The 19,556-nt window shown below is 38.9% G+C and overlaps 1 protein-coding gene across 2 annotated transcripts; it reads left to right on the top strand.

The window, feature by feature from the left end:
• Positions 1-541: 541 nt before the first annotated feature.
• Positions 542-19,460, top strand: LOC113070998 (phytanoyl-CoA hydroxylase-interacting protein-like). Of its 2 annotated transcripts, none has more exons than XM_026244364.1 (5): positions 542-753; positions 5,262-5,438; positions 14,032-14,206; positions 14,777-14,894; positions 18,475-19,459. In XM_026244364.1, the coding sequence occupies exons 1-5, from the start codon at positions 598-600 to the stop codon at positions 19,007-19,009; spliced, it is 1,161 nt and encodes a 386-aa protein (XP_026100149.1). In that variant the 5' UTR covers positions 542-597; the 3' UTR covers positions 19,010-19,459. The 2 variants fall into 2 exon arrangements, with proteins under 2 accessions (XP_026100149.1, XP_026100150.1); XM_026244365.1 differs by having other exon boundaries at positions 668-753; positions 5,239-5,438; positions 18,475-19,460.
• Positions 19,461-19,556: the final 96 nt, after the last annotated feature.

The following is a 19,556-nucleotide window of genomic DNA, read 5'->3' as shown; positions in this document are numbered from 1 at the left end:
GAATCTTTTTAATTGGTGAAACTAACTTTCCATAACGAGACAGCATGTTTACTAAGAACTCATCGTTTACGAAAGGTGGCACGTTTGACAAAGTCACTCTTTTAGACGGCACTGAAAGCGGAAGCACGACCGTAAAAGCATCATTTATCACTAAACCACGTTCCACTAATTCATTGGCTTTTTCAACAAAGCTCATAAACATTACTATGGCATTATTAATTATAGAAGCCGACAACACCGAATCATAACCTACCACTTCTCCTGCAGCTAAACAACACTCTTCTATACTTGACGCTGATGCCACTTTCACTCCATTGCGCCGCGAGAGAGACTCAAAAACTTCTGAACCGGCACCCGCCAACTTCCGAACCCTGGAAAATGGTGCGCCTAACAAAAAAAAACACAACCCTTTGCTTAACACTAAACTATACTAACTATTTTAGTAAAGAATAGGAGATAGAAAAAACACACCTGCACATATGCTCTCTCAGCCACACTCGCACATGCGCACAGAGAGAGAAGAGAGAGAGAGAGAGAGAGAGAGAGAGAGAGAGAGAGAGAGAGAGATGGTAAGTGAATGTGAGCACGAGGGGGCAAATGAGAATCCCCTCGCTCTCAGTTTTCATCCTCGTTTTGGAGCATGCAGCAGTGAAAGAGAGGAAAAGACGAAGGATCGAAGCCACACTCATTCATACAGCTGCTGTCTGTGAACATTTCACTTCTTCATCATCACAGCTGCTTCTGAACACAGAGGTACGTCTATCTTTTTTGTTTCTTAAAAAGCAATTCAATAATCCATTCATTATTATTTATATTACATCTTCCCCATTAATTTTTTTCCTTCTCAAATGTCTGTTTTTCTCACAAGTGTAGCGATCTCAGGACTGTCTTGTGGACTTCCACTGTCCAGAGAAGCACAGATAATCAGATTAGAACATTTTGTTCAAAGAGTGCTTTCTTGTGCTGAGGCTGTTTCCTCTCTTTTGTAGTTCTGTCTATCTCAGTGAAATGTAGAACAGTGTTGCTTTTAATAGTTTCACTCCCAGCACAGAGCTGCATTGCAGATACATATGTGATTGGCTCATGAAGAGAAATCTGAACCATGACAAAGTCATCAATACTGTGAGAATCAGGCTCTTGTTTCTCCAGCAGCTCATTTCAGTGGAACCCGTTCAGTTCAGGTGCTGCTGTTTGTGCAGGTGATCATTAATCATGTGTGTATGTGGCTCACTTCTCTGAGACTGACCCAGTCAAATGCTCTGCATGCACGATTATGTCTGTTTGAGCATGCATGGGTCACTGAATACACTGATGCTGAGGCTTATTCAAAGCAAAGATAAAAGGTTTTGAGTAAAAACAGTTTTCTTAGTCAAAATCTGAAAAAAAAAAAAAACATATTATGATGTGCATCCCTGTAGTTCTGTATATTAGAATCCTGATGTTGGATATGTATGTATATACCCACATATTTACACAGTCAATACTAATCATTTTCTCAATAATATTCTTAACAGATTCCAGTATGTTTATTAATGCTGTTATACTGCTGAGTGAATCTCATAAGACTATGACGGGTTCATATTGAACCGCAAGAACAAAAGAACAAAAATAAATAGATAAATACAAATTTTCTCTTTGCATTTTGCTTGAACAAAATGAGTCTTAATTTATTTATTTTTATAGTTCACACTACTATAATGCATTTGTTTGTTAAATTATTATAATTCAGATATATTATCAATAATGATATAATTCTGGATAATTCTAAGGATTTTACACAAAATAGTTATCTTTAATTAATTTATATTGTATTACAGTCATTTTAATGTAAAATTTGTATCATATTAAGTAGGTTTTCTTCAAAATTATGATTCAAAGTATATATTAAAATCTATTTGTAATTACACGTTTATAATGATGAAGTTGCAATGTAGTACATTTAAATATATTAACTTAAAGTTTAACAACATAATAGTTAATTTATTTATTTTTAAATGTTGGAACTAATTATTAAATCAGCCTTAAAAAGAATCTTATAGTAATTTATTAATTAAAATAACTGCATTAATATTTGCAGATTTTTTTTCCTCTCATATATTGGTCTTTTTCATTGATTTATACAATAATTGCATGATAAATTACTATTATATTAATGAGAATTTAATGAGAATCATCATTAAGAATAATGGGAATTACACACACACTCACAAACTCAGAAGTAAAATGTCTGGCTGTAATGAGACTTTGGTAAAATAACTATGTCATTAAATGCAAAAAATAATAATAATGTGACCTAAACATGTTTGCATTAGATTGTCTTGCGGTTTTTAAGGATTATTTTGTAACAGACAGCATGTGGCATCTTGACTGAGCAGTAGAGCAAAACTCAAAAATGTTCAAAGGTTTTTCTAAAATAGTAAGCAAGCAGCAGTGTGTGTGTGTGTGTGTTTGTGTGTGTTTTGCAGCTTTGATGCAAGTCCTGTGAGGATGTTTATCATGGCCTACATTCCCTGTGAATGAAAGGCAGCAGTCTGGGGAGTCATGTGTTTCCATCACATCTGCAAAACCTCGTCCAGAGAACCAGAGCGGATATTTGAAAACTCACAGTTCGTTAATCTTAAATTAACATTTTCAATTATGTTCAATCATGAGGCAAAGCAGATGATCACTTCAGGACACACACACATGTCCTCTGTGCTTAATTGCAGTTGAAGTGTAGTTCAAGCCTAATCGAATACAGAGAATTTGACTGAAATAAATGATAAATGACGTGACTCTCTCTTATCACATTTTTAAAAATTGTACTTTATAATATTGTGAAATTAAAAAAGTTTTTCTTTAATCTAATAACCGTATGTCATGTTTTATAGTCTTATTTCGATGTGTTGAATAACATACTAAATCACATGTTAATTATAATTTCAGCTTACTGTACTATTTAATACTGCATGTATAAAGTTCATATAATTGAAGTGTACTTATTTGCAAATTCATTGTTAAAAATATGTAATTACAAGTAATTACATGGCATAAAAGTCTCAATCGAAATGACATCAAAGTACATTTTAGTTTACCACAAATGCTTGTCAGTACATTCAGCAAAAACAAAAGAAGTCATTATGAAATCACACATAAAGATGTACTGAAAAATTATATTCTTCAAAGTATAATATCTCTGTAATAAATTCTCATTTAAAAGTGTATTTCTCTTTCCCAAGGGATGCCTTATGTCTCCGAGCCAAAGCATTCATGTGTGAAGTACTTGCTGTAAAACATATTCTCGTTTCCTGGCATGCTCACATTTGTGCCATCCAGCGTTTCCATGCCAGTCTCTTGGCATTGCACTGCCTCAGCATACTGTCCATATGGGAGATTTATAGCAAAATACACCAAATACATGACATTTGAGCTTACATCTACATGATACATATACAATTGACCCCTAAATGTATTTGGACACTTATCAAGTATGTAAAACTGAATGAACATCAATCAAGGAACAACTGAATGAAGGCAATGAAAGGAGGACAAGAAAGAGAGGTGCCTATAAACCACCCTGCTGTCTCTCTCTCTCTCTCTCTCTCTCTCTCTCTCAGAGTTATGGGTGTTTCTCAGAGCACAAGGGCAGATACAGTAATAGACTGTGTGACTTCACATTACTCTAGAGTCAGCCAGTGACAGCTAATCAAACACACAGACTCGTTCACTGCACTTCACACACACTCATGGCAGTAATCACACACTGAAGGAGAGCAGAGAGCATTACTCACACAGCAGGCTTATTATACCTCCTCTGACGGGCAGCAGTCGGGTCACTCTGTGAGATCAGATGATCGGCTAAATAATGAGTTTACCTGCTGATAGACTGCATTGTGCCATCTAGATTAATACTGTATATTTACATTTAGGGATATAACTATGTCTTTGTTGAAAAGTAAAAGGGAGGATGACAACAGAGTTGAGTTTAACTGGAGACTGCAAGGTTACAAAGCACCTCATTTCATTCTGATAGTTCTATACATTTCCATTTTTTAATGATCAGTTGTTTTCTGTGCATCATGGTAACAGGGTTGACATTTTATGATTGAGTCCTTCTGACTGAAGTGATAAAGTGATAATTATGAGACTTAGATTTGTGCTGAAAGAGTTCTTGAAAAAATAATGATGTCACCATGTCAATGAAGGGTTCAGTTACCCAAGAACTTTTATTATTATTATTATTATTTTTATTTAGCATAAAACTATATTTGATACTGTTGAAAAGTGTGGGGTCAGTACCAGTTGGTTTATGTTTTTAAGAGAAGTCTCTTACCAAGGCTGAATTTATTTGATATTTTTTCAAATAGTAAAACTAGTAAAATTGTTAAAATAACTCTTTAATATTTAAATATATATATTTTTTTTAGTAGGAACCTTTGATTTACAGAAGGTTCAAAACAATAACATTTATTAAAAATAATAATAATAATAATAATAATATATATATATATATATATATATTTTTTTTTTTTTACTTTTATTTAGCTAAGATGCATTAAACTGACCAAAGATGGCAGTATATATATACTGTCACACTGTCATCAGTTTAATGCATCTTAGCTAAATAAAAGTATTTAATCATTTTAATTGAATCATTAAATTTTGAAAGGTGTATAGACATTATGCTTATTTACAAGGGAATGTTGAAAAAACAGGCAAGGCTTCATCATGAAGAAAGAAAAAAACATGAAAAATGTAATTGTTTATTTATGTGTTTATATTAACATAAAAGTCAACATTATCTATACATTGTTAAAATTATTTTTGAATTTGTCTCACTGTACAATTTGTAGCTTTTACATCCATAATGACATTGCTAGTATATCATAAGCTTCCAAGCACAACACAAGCACATTTTCCCCTCAGTTGTCCCTTTTCTTTAAAAAACAATGTGGCAAATGAATAAATGATGAGTAATAGAGTCACCTGTGTCTGAAACCTGCAGCTGCCTGTCAGTCAATGACTAAACCAACTATTATGACATCCTCAGGATTTCAGAACAGCTAAATGGACATTTATAACATAATTTTCTTAATTATAGATCTATTTAATTCATACTGAAGGCGTTATTCTGTGTTAGGGGAGGGTTATCTTTCTTATTCAGCTGAAGGATCATCTATTCACAGGTTTATTGAATTTCATCTGAAGTCAGATTGTTTTTTCCCCACTGACTGGCTGTAATTCTTCTCTGTTTGACAGTTTCTCGTGTTCTGTTCCTGCAGGCGATGGCTGAGGTGGAGCTCCTCTCCACTCCCCATAATATTCAGATCAGCGATGTGTCCTGTGACTCGTTCCGGATCACCTGGGAAATGGCCCATGAGGACACGTCCCGAGTGACGCATTACTTCATCGACTTGAGCCGTAAAGAGGGGAGCGACCACAACCTCTTCAAGCACAGAGTCAGTATCCACCATCATTGTGTCATATAGATCTCGTTCTGGTCCACTGCGCTCCCTGTGATCACAAAGAATTATATACAGCCCTGATTTGGTGTCGACAACGAGTGCCAGTGGAGTCTGTGAATTTATTATAGGGACATACTTATTAACAGGGACATACAGATGCATCGCAATAAACTAGAATTTCGTGGAAAAGTTAATTTATTTCAGTAATTCAACTCAAATTGTGAAACTTGTGTATTAAATAAATTAAATGCACACAGACGATTTTGGTTCACATTTAACAAAAATTTTACATATTTGTTTGAGTTATTAGATCATGTTTTCTCCCTTTTTTTCCAAACTGTAACAAACACAAGTCCCCGCTCTTATCGCATTCGTTAGATGAATCATATTCGATTATGAATGTGATTTTGCTGACGTAGCTTGTCAGTCTTAGTGTTTTTATTATTGCCATTTATGTTTTTGTTAATACAGTGTATAGCACTAGTCAACTAAATGAATATAACATGGCAAAGATGAATGTACTTTTGGATGCTGAATGTAAGGGAAATGTAATTTTGGAATTTCTGTGGTCTAATGTGATATTGTTGCTCATGTTCTTGTTCATGATGAATTTTATTTTATTGCCATAATTAATTGATAGCATTAACAAGATGATCTGTTGAATTGATTTTGGAAGCAATGATTGATGAATGTATTTTTAGTGCCTGGATATAAGATTAGTATTGACTAAGTTCAGAGGCTGTCATATGTGGATCAACTTACTGTGTTATGTATTTTCATCAGTTTCAACATGAAAAATAACTTTCACATTGCTTCAATGGGTTTATTACATTTTGAGAAAAACGTGTAGGATTTATTGAAATTTTTTTATATATATAATAAATCTTTTTAAATCAAAACTGGATTTTAATTTCTAATGTTATTATAACCTTTAGAGGCTACGTGAAAGTGTGAAACAGAATCTTACCACTTTCTTGGTTAAGAAAACACATTTTTACTCAAACTAATCAAAATGTATTTATTGCATTATATGCATATTTCTAGCATATTGACTATTAGTGCATAATTCTGGCATATTGGTATGCTCAGACCTCCAGAGTGGCAGGGGAGAAATGGCAATGGAGGTGGGGGGTCGGGGGTGTTGGGGGCGATTGGTGCGGTCTTGGGGGCACCTAGATCGGACTGAAAGGGCATTCTAGATTTGGCGAATTAATTAGTTAAGTTACATGTCTTTAATTTGATTTCATGTTATATTTCTTTAAGCTGCATATCCTCTGCTTTCCTGTCTGTGTAAAGGTTAAATTAAGGACAGACAGAATAAAGCAGAGTCTGGAGATGCAGATGGTGGGACGGGGAGCAGGATGGGGGTGTAGAAGGTGGCTGTAGGTTTGTTGGTAATGAGCACATCTGACAGCCCAGTGCAGGGCAGCCCTTCAGGGCTACTGTGATGCTCACGTCTCTTCTAATACAGGAGCATGAGAAACTTGACCAAAACTGCTATGAGCGGATAATGACTCACCAGGACATGTTTCCTCCCGAATAAACACATAAACCCCCAATCCCAGGCCAAGCACCCATTTAAAAGCATGTACAATACTGTCTAATTAAGTACACTAATTTGGGGCATCATGTATTTATTTATTAATTTGGTTAGTTAGTAATTGTCCAGTCCAACTAATTTTCTTGAAAGCGGCATTCAAAGTCTGCTTGTGCCAGGGACAGAAACACTGGATCCAGTTGCAAATGAACAATGGTGTTTATTTAAATGCTCAAGAGAACAAACAAGGTCAGATAGTAGGCACGAGTCTCTGGTTGGCAGTTCCTCCTTGGCAGCGCAGGGACTGTAGTGGACAGAATCCTCGAAGACACGAACCGAAAACAGGAAGCTACAATGGTGACACACCAACTGGAACTGGAGGACACTGCATGGAGCGAGACAAGCAGAGAACCAGTATCAACGATCTGACAAAGCACAAGACAAACACAGGACTATAAATTGACCCACAGAATGAGACGCACCTTTCGCTGATCTGATTGCTCGTCAGCAACAGCTAACACTGATAGACATTCAGAGCAGCAACACAGAATTGAGCAGACGAACCTGCGAACCGTGACATTACCCCACCCTCTAGGAGCATCACCTGACGTTCCCAGAGGGTCTTACCTGTCGATTGTAGTCATCAATAAGGGAGTGATCCAATATGTCCCGGGCGGGAACCCAACTTCTATCCTCCAGACCGTAGCCCTCCCAGTCCACTAAGTACTGGAATCCGAGTCCCCTCTGCCTTGAGTCCAGAATACGACTAACCGAATAAGCTGGTTCCCCATCTACGATTCGCTGCGGTGTTCTACAAACAGAATGGAGTGGAATATTGGTAGATGAAAGCCACACTTTTTGACCAATGACGTAGATGGGAGGCTTCAACCGGTGGCGATCGGCCTGGGCCTTTGTGCGCAACCCCACCTGGAGGAGAGTCACCCTGGCTTTTCTCCAGATGTGTTTGCACCTCTGGATGAATTCGTGAGCAGAAGGGATCGCGACTTTGGATTCCAGACTGGGAAAAATTGGTGGCTGGTACCCTAAACTACATTCAAATGGAGATAGGCCCGTGGACGACACTGGTAATGAGTTATGACTCCAAGACACCAAACATCGCAACCCTCTTTCCAACTCTTGGCCCTCTCCGTCTGACTGTTTCTCTGGGGGTGGAACCCAGAGGTAAGACTGACACTCGCCCCCAGCAATCGACAGAACTATCTAAAATTTGGATATGAACTGGGGAGCCCTGTCAGAGACCACATCCGTCGGGAGGCCATGAATATGAAAAACGTGGTCTATGACAGCAACGGCTGTCTATCTGGCAGAAGGTAATTTGGACAGAGGGATAAAATGTGTCGCCTTCGAGAACCTGTCCACCACGGTTAAAACCACTGTGTTACCCTGGAAGGCAAGGAGGCCTGTTGCGAAATCTAGCGCAGTGTGTGACCAGGGTTTCGAAGGAACTGACAATGGCTGAAGGAGCCCCGCATGAGGTCGGGTAGAAGTCTTACAACTAGCACAGGCCGAGCAGGCCAATAAAAAATGGCGAGTGTTGCGAGCCATAGATTGCCAGCAGAACCGTTGCTTAATAAGAAAAATAGTACGATTTACTCCTGGATGACAAACCTTGGAACAATGACCCCATTGAATAACATTGGACCGTAACCTCTCTGGCACGAATAATCTACCCGGTGGACACCCGGGTGGAGGGATTACCCCATGTAAAGCCGTGCGGACCTTCGATACGATCTCCCAAGTCAACATTGAAACACACAGCTTTGTGGAACGATGGACTCGGGAGATACCGGGCATTCAGATTGGTCAAAAATATGGGGTTAGGCATCCGGTTTGAAGTTTTTAGAACCAGGATGGTAAGAAATGGAGAAAAAAAAGCCTGCCTAGAGTTAAGTCATTTTGCGGATCTGATGTATTCAATATTCTTGTGGACGATGTACTTTGCCGTCCACAGAGGATCGCTGGGAGAGAACCGTGCCTACCCCCACCTCTGATGCGTCCACCTCCACCACAAACTGACGAGAGGAATCAGGGGCGACAAGAATGGGGGCTGAAACAAAGCAGGCCTTGAGTTTAATAAATGCAGCCTCAGCTGCACTAGACCACCTGAAGGTCGTCATGGTGGAGGTCAAGGCAGTCAGAGGCACGGCTAGTTGGCTGTAATTGCGAATAAAACGGTGGTAAAAATTGGCAAAGCCCAGAAACCTCTGCAGGGCCTTGGGAGAATCTGGAGTTGGCCAGTCTACCACTGCCTATCCCCACCTCTGATGCGTCGACCTCCACCACAAACTGACGAGAGGAATCAGGGGCGACAAGAATGGGGGCTGAAACAATGCAGTCCTTGAGTTTAGTAAATGCAGCCTCAGCTGCACTAGACCACCTGAAGGTCGTCATGGTGGAGGTCAAGGCAGTCAGAAGCGCAGCTAGTTGGCTGTAATTGTGAATAAAACAGCGGTAAAAATTGGCAAAGCCCAGAAACCTCTGCAGGGCCTTGCGAGAATCTGGAGTTGGCCAATCTACCACTGCCTGAATCTTGCGGGATCCATGCTCATCCCCTCGGATGACACAATAAATCCTAGAAAGGGGACAGACTGTGCATGAAAAATGCATTTCTCCGCCTTGACGAAAAACCCATTCTCTAACTGCCTCTGAAGAACTCGTCTGAAGTGCTGAATGTGTTCCTGGAGAGACGAAGAAAATATAAATATGTCATCCAGGTAAACATATATAAATTGATTGACCATGTCTCTCAGCACGTCGTCAACTAGTGCCTGGAAGACCGCGGGGGCGTTGGACAGGCCGAAAGGCATGACCAAGTATTCAAAGTGCCCCCTGGGGGTGTTAAAAGCGGTCTTCCACTCATCTCCCTCCCTTATGCAGACAAAATGATAGGTGTTATGAAGGTCCAACTTTGTGAATAAGATGGCTCCCTGCATTCTCTCGAAAGCTGAAGACATCAATGGCAAGGGATAAGTATTCCTTACCATGATGTTGTCCAGCCCTCGATAGTTAATACAAGCATGTATGGTACCATCCTTCTTACCAACAAAGATGAATCCCGCCCCTGCAGGAAAGAGTAGGGGGTTTGGCTGCTAGAGAATCAGAAATATATTTCTCCATGGCCTCCCTCTCTGGAGCGGAAAGTGAGTATAACCCGCCCTTAGGGGGAGACGTACCTGGCAATAACTCTGTGGCACAGTCATAGGGACAATGCAGAGGAAGAGAAGCAGCCCGGGACTTACTGAACACTTCCTTCAGTTCGGAGTACTCCCAGGCACATTAGACAGGTCCGTCTGCTCCTCCTGCAACACAAAACAAGACACAGAAGAACAAGCAGACACCAAACAAGACGCATGACAATTCTCACTCCAAGACATGATAGTGTTCTGCCACCAGTTTATGTGAGGATTATGTAGTATGATCCAGGGGTGCCCCAAAACCACCGGAGCACCAACAAAGTCAATGAGGAGGAACCGAATCTCCTGGACAGGAGTTGAGCACCCAGAGCATTGACAGCGATGGGATGTGTAATGGGAATGATGGGGATCACGAGCCGTATTGCATGGAGGGGTGGTGGAACAAGTCTCCATGTCTGGAACCCGGTCTCTCTGTCTCAGACAATCTCGACGCTGCAGCCGTGCGTCCACTCAATTTGGCCAGTTCAATCAACCCATCCAATGTTGTAGGTAACTCCAAAGTGTATATCTCATCCTGGATACGGTCGGCGAACCCATGCAGAAACATGTCCCACTGCACCTCGTTGCCCGTTGTTCGCCTCTTTGCCAGACACAGCACGATCAAACACCTTTCTAAGTTCATTACTGAAAGTTTTGAATGAATCCAGACACCGATGTAATGACAAGTGCCACCTCTCAGATGTTGTATCTGGCTGTTGAGATCTGAGACCTGCACTACCAAGGCCTGAATTGCTTGACTGGTTGCCATGATCTGTTCATCCTGACGATTAAACCGAACATCGTTCCTCTTTAAGATCTCTTGTACTTCGGTTACATTCGCTGGATCCATGATGGTCAGATCATATGTCAGGGACAGAAACACTGGATCCAGCTGCGAATGAACAATGGTGTTTATTTAAATGCTCAAGAGAACAAACAAGGTCAGATAGTAGGCACAAGTCTCTGGTCAGCAGTTCCTCCCTGGCAGCGCAGGGACTGTAGTGGACAGAATCCTCAAAGACAGGAACCAAAAACAGGAAGCAACAATGGCGACACGCCAACGTGAGTAAACAGTCCCAAGCACTAGCACTAGCAGCAGGAAACTCCAAACAACTGGAACTGGAGGACACTGCATGGAGCGAGACAAACAAAGAACCAATAACAACTATCTGACAAAGGACAAGACAAACACAGGACTATAAGTATTCCCACAGAACAAGACGCACATGTAGCTGATCTGATTGCAAAAGCTGACGCAGACAATCAGAGCAGCAGCACAGAATTGAGCAGATGAACCTGCGAACCGTGACAGCTTGATTGTAAAATCTGAGAAGACACATTATAAACACTTAATTGTCAATTTAGTGTGCTATTTTTGTGTTGAGAGAATACTGATTAGATAATCAGAACTGAATAAATGTACAACTTCTTTGTGTTTAATTTTTCAAAATTACATAATGTAGGAGGATTACCAGTATCTCTTTTGCACTCGTTGTTTGCCAGAAATACAGGCATGAACTGCTGCTAAAGGCATCTGCAATTACATCTGATTTCGCCATGACTCTAATATTGCATTTGTGGGTGAATGGAAAGGACTTGCTGAGGGGTTTGCTATGGTTACGCCCCTCTGAGCATTTCATAATTGGTTCTGCTTGTAAGAAACTCGAGCCTCCACAACAAGACTAATTAGCTATGATAGATATTTGAGAGGAAATACGTTAGCTTTAGTGAAGTTTGAAAATGTCTTTCACCTTTCAGTCAGAAGAGTCCTCGAACAAATAACAGGCGTAAGATTACAGCACTGGCTGTTATATACAGATACGGATGCAGATGTTATCTGCTCACTAATCATATTTTCTCCCTGATTGGGCTGCATACATAAGTATCACTGAATCACAAACTTTATTGCATAATATTATAATGTATTAATAATTAATTAGGCAAATACTGTAGATTAGAAATCATTTTCTCCACTTTAAAGTAATACACAAATTACTTTTAAATTAAAGACAACAATTATCAAATAATAAGTAAATAACCAATGAGATCTATACTTTGAGAATCAGAATCATAAAGAGCTTTATTGCCAAGTATGCTTGATCATCTGATCATCATTGCAGGAGGTGTTAACGGTTGTTTAGGGAGATGGTCAGAATGGGTGTGGGTGGTTTCAAATCTACAATAAAACTCATTCAGGTCGTTAGAAAGTCGTTGATTTGCCTCAGTGCAGGGGGATGGTGTCTTGTAGTTAGTGATGGTTCTCAGTCCTCTTCACTACTCTTCCTCTTCAGTCCTCTAGGTTGGTATAAGATGAACCAGGCAATGATCAGACAGCCCCAAAACTGCTTTTGGAACAGAATGATATACATATTTTATTGCTGTGTAGCAGTGATCTAGGTGGGACATGTCTGTATTTTGATAGTTCACGAGAGAGACTGGCTTTATTAAAGTCCCCAAGAATGATTAAAACAGAGTCTGGATGTTGTTTTTCTGTCTCTGTGATCTGATGAGCGAGTTTCTGTAAAGCTGCGCTCATGTGCACTTGCGGAGGAATGTAAACACTCACAAGAATGAATGAGTGAAACTCCCGCGGTGAATAGAATGGCTTGCAGTAAATGAAGAGCACTTCTAGATCAGCACAGCACATCTTCTTTAACAATTAGATCTGTACATCTTGTTTAATACAATGCATAAAAAAAACATTAAATTAAGACCAAAAACAATGGAGGACACTTGTGCTTCGAAAAATGATGCTAAAGGTGTACCTTGAGCATCAAAAAGCGACACCAAGGTATCCTGACCAAGTGTCAATATATGACAAGTTGGAGTTAGATTGTGTTGTTAAAAGGAGACTTTGTGGTGTGTTCTGCTGAATGTTCAGCAGCTCATCCCTGGTGAAACTGATTGAGTATGAAAAACAAAAACAGGAAAAATTAACAAAAACACTAAAACAACTGGAGAGCGAAGAACCACTGCTGCCATGTGTGGCGGCATCAGTCTTTCAGAGTATGAATTATTTATATACTATTATAATATGTATAAGAAATGGAGCAGTTTCCAAGAGGGGATAAATATCGTGAACAAGCTTTTATGATTATATTTCAGTTTTATTTCTATTATATTTTCAGTTTTAATATTTTTGTGTGTTTTTATCACTTTAATTAATTTTTGTTATTAATATATGTATTTGTATAAATATATTTGTATTTTTATATATATATATATATATATATATATATATATATATATATATATATATATATATATATATATATATATATATATATATTATTATTATTAAAAGTATATATACTTTTAAAGCCTGATGGTTCCCAGTGTCTGATAATGATCCAGCCACAGTCAAACAATGTGGATCCATAAACCTTTGAAAAATCATTGCTTGTGGTTTTTATTCAGTGAGAGCTGTGCTTCAGCTTTCCCTACCTTGGCAAAGTCTCTGACAACCTGACACCTCCTAATCCAGGTGAGTGACAGCTCTGCTGACAGGAGGCTAAAGGGTTCCTTCACAATTAAATCCTGACAAGCCTTTTGCAGTTTTTGCACCTTTTCTTCTTTACACACCTTTTTTTATTTTTAACCCCAGTGGACTGTTTATAAAACCAATCATTGTCAAACTACCGAGGCCTTATAATGAAACAATCAAATATCGTCTGAAGGCTGTAGCTTTCTGCAGTGCAGACTTTTCAGTCTCAATTAGATCTCTCTTCACTGACCAGATCAAGCTTTATACCAGATTAAGGGGTAATCTGTAAATATCTGGTTGGTTATTCTTCTTTTCAAAGCAGAACACAAGCTCTGTAAGACAACAATTAACTAGAAGCGTTTGGCTTTTCAGGATGTCCCCACCAAGCTGGTGGCAAAAGCAGGATCTTTGCCGATGGCTGTGAGAGGCCACTGGTTCCTGAGCCCTCGAACAGATTACTGTGTCGCAGTGCAGACTGCCATCAGACAGCCGGACGGAGACTATCAGGTGTCTGAATGGAGCCAGGTAGTGGAGTTCTGCACTGGGGGTAAGCAGACAGAGACAGAGTAACAAAGGCTGAAATGTGTTTTCATTGTTAAAATACCTCCTCCTAGCTTACTATACAAAGACACCTGACAAAAATATATATATATATATATATTTCTTAGAGTTGATTCCATTAAAAAAAGGAGTAAACACTGTGACACTGTCAAATCTTAAGCAGCTCAACACAGCTCAACCAATGGTGTGAGTTTGGGGGAGGGGCTAGTTTTGTCCAACCAATAAATAAACTATTGACTATTTGGGGAAACCTGTCTGGAAATGACCATCATATTACACACTATTGCACACTGAATTAAGTTTCATGATTATCTTAACTTAATCTTCATGACACAAATTAGTCACTGAATACTAATGCTAAAAATATCACAAACAAATGGCTTATTTATTGTTGACTGTATATTATGCTCAGATAGAATACACAGCCAATCTTGACACATCTTCCTTTTTCTTGCCTTCAGTGACATGTTTGATGTCATAAGTGCTTTAGCCTATATGAAGCATTTATGTATTATGTTCATTAGTAATGTTTTAATAAATGGGTTCTTTTCTGCAGATTATGCCATGGTGCATCTCCAGCAGCTGTTAGATAAAGCTCAGACCGCTGCTGGGAGGATGCTCAGGTTCTCTGTCTTCTACCGCAACCAGAGTCCTGAATATTTCCAATATGTGAGGTTAGTGTCATCTGTCACCCTCAGTCTCTCTTGCTTTCTACATATATCTTTCCTTGACAGCTCTAAGACAGCAGTGTCTGATTGATCTGCTGTGTGTTTTTGAGGTTTGAGAACACTAGTCTACTTCACATGAAATAACTATTCCTTTGTCTTCCTAAATTTACAACAAATTATCCATTGTTGATGACTACTGTGTGTTATTAATTGCACCCAAGGGACATTTACACAAATGGGGGGATCAAATATAAAATTTTATAATGTCAAAAGATCAAGATGTTCCAGATGCTGTAATTCTGGCATCCCCAGCAGAGGCTAACAGAGTAATGATAGCTGGACCACATTCAAACAAACTTACATTCAGGTCTGGCTTCATTCTGGAATGGAACGTCCACTTTTCACGATCTAATCACTTCACCTTGTATAAATTGGCATTCATTTCAAAGACAATAACTATAATGTTAATTAGAGTACACCACAAAGTGCTTGAGCATTTAAAGCAATGGACAACATTACTACAACATTACTAAACATCAATTGGTGTGGACATTAAAGAGGACACCAGATGCCCATTTTCAACAAGCTGGTTTGATTCTTTATGGTCTTCATGAAATGACTGTAACATACTTTGATTAAAATTCCTCAATTGACGGGTAAAACATTTTTTTTTTACCATGTTAAAAACAGCTCTGATCAGTGCTCGTCTCTTTGAATTATAATGAACTCTGCTCATTTCGCCCCTCTCCTGTTTTTTGTGTATTGATGGCGAGTTACCGTGAAAAAAATAAATCAAATTAATCCACTGCGTCCTCAGTGGCTCTGATGTCAGTAGTAATTGAAGACTCTTATGTTCACTTTTACATCCAACTACAAAACACATGCACTGCTCACAAAACATTGTTGTTGCTACAGCTGCGGAGAAAATGGTGAACAGCGTAGAACTGGCTGAGGGCGGAGATATGCTAATACGGGACAGTCCATCAGAGGTTGTGTGCAGGGCCTGAGCAGAATGACATCATATTGCTCAGAAAATCAAAACAGCTTGATGATTCAGACTTTTTAGGTTTTTGGAGGGATAGAAAAAACAGAGTGAATTGATTTTTATCATTGTAGGGTGGTTGTGTCCAAACACTGCTGAGACACATTTATATACAAACCATATAACCATATATAGTGTTCCTGTAGCTCAATTGGTAAAGCACTGCACTATCAAGGTTGGGGGTTTGATTCCCCAGAAACACATGATATGTAAAAATAGATAGTATGAATGCACTGTAAGTCGCCGCTAAATGCATAAATTTATATAAAAGTGAATTTTAATATAGTTAATAGTTATCATAACAGATATTGTTCTTGGTGTAAATGGTCTTTTAAAGGGGTCATATGACATTGCTCAAAAAACATTGTTATATTTTTTGGATTTAATGCAATGTGTTTATGTGGTTTAAGGTTCAAAAACACATTATTTTCCACATAATGTACATTACTGTTGCTCCTCTATGCCCCACCTTTCTAAACCATGTTGATTTTTACAAAGCAAGGTCTCTGATTGGCCACACATCTGAATATTTGGGCTGAACTGTTCTGGAACAGTGTAGTAAACACAAGTTAACCACTGATTTCTGTCCTCTTTTGAAAGCCCAAACAAAGTAATTTCACTTTCAAAACAAAACACAGCTTCTCCACGAAATGATGGTGGCGCCAACAATACTACAGCGAGAATAAAAGTTACGACTTGTTTCTTTGTGTGAACATTTAGGCGGTGTAATTTAAATCTTTCCACATCTTGGCGTAGACGTGTTTAAACAAGGCGTTTTAGGAAGGCTTTAGGTTTGAGACTTTAGTCTTTGTAACTTCAGAGATCTTATCTATTCACAAACAGCTTGTAACACTCCAGAGAGAAAGGAAAATTTGAAATTGCAACATTATGACCCCTTTAAATGAAGCACTACCATTAATTTTTTCACATTGATTATCCTATACTTTACTCTGAAATACATCACATTTCAGAAGTAAAATGGGTTGGGAATGTCGCTTATAACTTGTGATGAAACCGAAGTAGTGACAGTGACAGACACCCTAAAAAAATTTAGGGTGGGACATTGTTCTATCTATCAGTTGTTGATACATATTGTATGTCACCAGAGAAGACAGTCTTTTAACCAGAAGATCTATGATATTTGGATTTAATGTTAAGGGGTGATTTTTTTTTTAAACATAGGCACAAATGAATTGTTCACAAAAAGATCAGATGCATTTAGAAAACAGAATTTTTTATTTCAGACAGACTTTTAAGGGGTGAAACTAAGAAATCAAAATTCCCTTTATCTTTTGACATATAAGAAGTCATGAAAACAATGGGCACTATTCTGATAAAAGCGCGTGATCTAAAGCACATGGTGCAGGTGCACTCAGGGTATGTCCAAAACTCCAAATCCACTTTTGCTAGTTAAATGACAAAAAAATGGTTGTTGCGCCCGGGCAAATGGTCTAAATGGTTTATCCCTATTTGCTTAATGAGTAATGGGTGTTTTTTGGGCATAACATTCTCAATAAAACAATCAGAGTCTAATCAACCATCTCCTTTAAAATGGGTTTGCTATTTACACGGCAGAATGTAATTTTTCATTTTTTTAAATGTTTGTGTGCTTATGCATGTCCCTGTGTGTGTAATAAGCTAAGTGTATGCACGTTGTGTACCCCCCATAGGTGTATATTACTAAATCACTCTTAAAATAGTGAAGAAAAGATACTTTAGACCAGGTTTTAGTCGGTCTATGGTGCAGTCGATTTTCAGTTCCTCAAAATAGCAACACGCCAACAATGCGCACCAACAAAACACACCCCTTTTTTAGATCAGCATGCCCATGGGTGCACAAATGGTTCGCAAATGCATTTACTATTTAAACAATGTGGTGCAGGATGGAAAAATGAGAACTGCATGGGGCTGAAACTAGCAAAAACACTTCTGCATCACCTTGTGCCGCATTGCACCAGGTGTATGATAGGGCCCAATAAGTTTTAGAACTCAAAACTTCTCGTTAGTATAAAAACACCTTATATTGAAGCCAATCTGCCAAAACAACAGGTTGAATATGCCACTTTATGACATAATAGTGTGGCTAAACCCTGCAAGGTACAATTCGATGCAGGATTTTCAGAAAGATTGAAACTATAAGACCATGCTGTGCTACTATATTGGATATAGTATATATGGATATATCGGATTAATGTAACACCACACAAGTGTGAGTAACCGTTTATATTAATGATCACTATAGCTTTGTATGTTATTGTATATTATTTGATATGTACAGTGTATTTAAGCTTTTCTAACCTAAATAGCAGAGGGTGTTTACTTCTAAGTCTACAATCCAAACAGAGCATTCTGATGAGGCAGGTCAAACCAGGACAGAAAATAGCATATTACTTCTAAATTATGTTTTTTGGTGTTCAAATCTTGATAACAGTATTAGTGGACCTCAGTACAAAACAATAAAAAGGGCAGTCCATGACCCCTTTAATGTCAACATTTCTGTTTTAAAATGCTAGATTATTGATTATTCTGCATCTCTCTTTATAGATCAGAGTGTGGAGGTGCAATGCTCCCATCTTTCAAAGACAACAGTGGAAGTCACGGCTCCCCCATCAACGGAAAGCTACGCGGCGTCTTCCTCTGCTGCAACACAGAGTTCGACACAGGCCTTCCTCCCAAAGACTCCCCATACGGCCCTCTGCGCTTCCAAATTTCCGCCGAACGTCTCCTCAACCCAAGTACAAACCTCTACTTTGCTGACTTCTACTGCATGTACACGGCATATCATTATGTTGTGCTGGTGCTGGCCCCTGCTGGATCGGAGGGGGATAGCTTTTGCAAGAGCCACCTTCCGCAGCTGGACCTAACATCCAATCCTTTCCTGACATACACGCCCGGAGACGCACCGGTCTTCTGTCATGCCAGTGACATCATTCTGGAGGTGCTGTACACAGAGCCCTTGCTTCTGGAGCACGGCATCCTGGCTCAGATCAGCGGCCGTCACCAGCTCATGAGCCTTTCCACTGCCAATGCCAAAAAAGACCCGAGCTGTAAGGTGTGCAATATCAGTGTGGGCCGCTGAAATGTTAATGGCAGACGTCACTGAAAGTGCAACTGGAAGCATGAATATCATGAGCACCTCACTAGTCTGGAAAGGGACCCAGAGTTCTAATGAGAATCCGAATACAATTTCACTCTTTATAAAAAGAGGTATTTGGAATTTTAAAATATGCCAAAGGCATTGCACAAAAGAGACGAGAATAAATAATAAGAACATGAAAAATGAATGAGGTCATGATAGTCTGGCTACTAGTCAAGCCACTTGTTATGAAACCAAGCCATATGATCTGTGAAGCAACTATTCAGATCTTAAAGAGACAGTTCATCCAAAAATTATTTCATCATTTACTCACGGTCACGTCTTGTAATAAACCTGTCTTTGTGTCTGTAGATTATGTGAAATTAAGTGTAACATAATATTTAATAAAACACTTCTGTGAGCTTCTGCATGTTACTTAGGTTGTCCGTTGATTATATTGAAAAACATTTAATGACTGTATTTCAGTTCACCTCAGAACAAGTTTTAGTCATTGTGATACAGAAAATATTGCTAGAAGCTTATTATATAT

This window comes from Carassius auratus, unplaced genomic scaffold, assembly GCF_003368295.1.
Source record: "Carassius auratus strain Wakin unplaced genomic scaffold, ASM336829v1 scaf_tig00005608, whole genome shotgun sequence".
NCBI lineage: Eukaryota > Metazoa > Chordata > Actinopteri > Cypriniformes > Cyprinidae > Carassius > Carassius auratus.
The sequence above is the reverse complement of the archived record's forward strand: the minus strand, read 5'-3'. Positions and strand labels throughout refer to the sequence as shown.

What these genes read in the sequence shown, in the direction of transcription:
- LOC113070998 (XM_026244364.1), top strand. Translation starts at nt 598, where the DNA reads ATGAGAATCCCCTCGCTCTCAGTTTTCATCCTCGTTTTGGAGCATGCA. An exon ending in ACAACCTCTTCAAGCACAGA is followed by an intron (nt 5,439 to 14,031) that starts GTCAGTATCCAC and finishes TTGGCTTTTCAG; the next exon opens with GATGTCCCCACCAAGCTGGT. An exon ending in GAATATTTCCAATATGTGAG is followed by an intron (nt 14,895 to 18,474) that starts GTTAGTGTCATC and finishes CTCTCTTTATAG; the next exon opens with ATCAGAGTGTGGAGGTGCAA.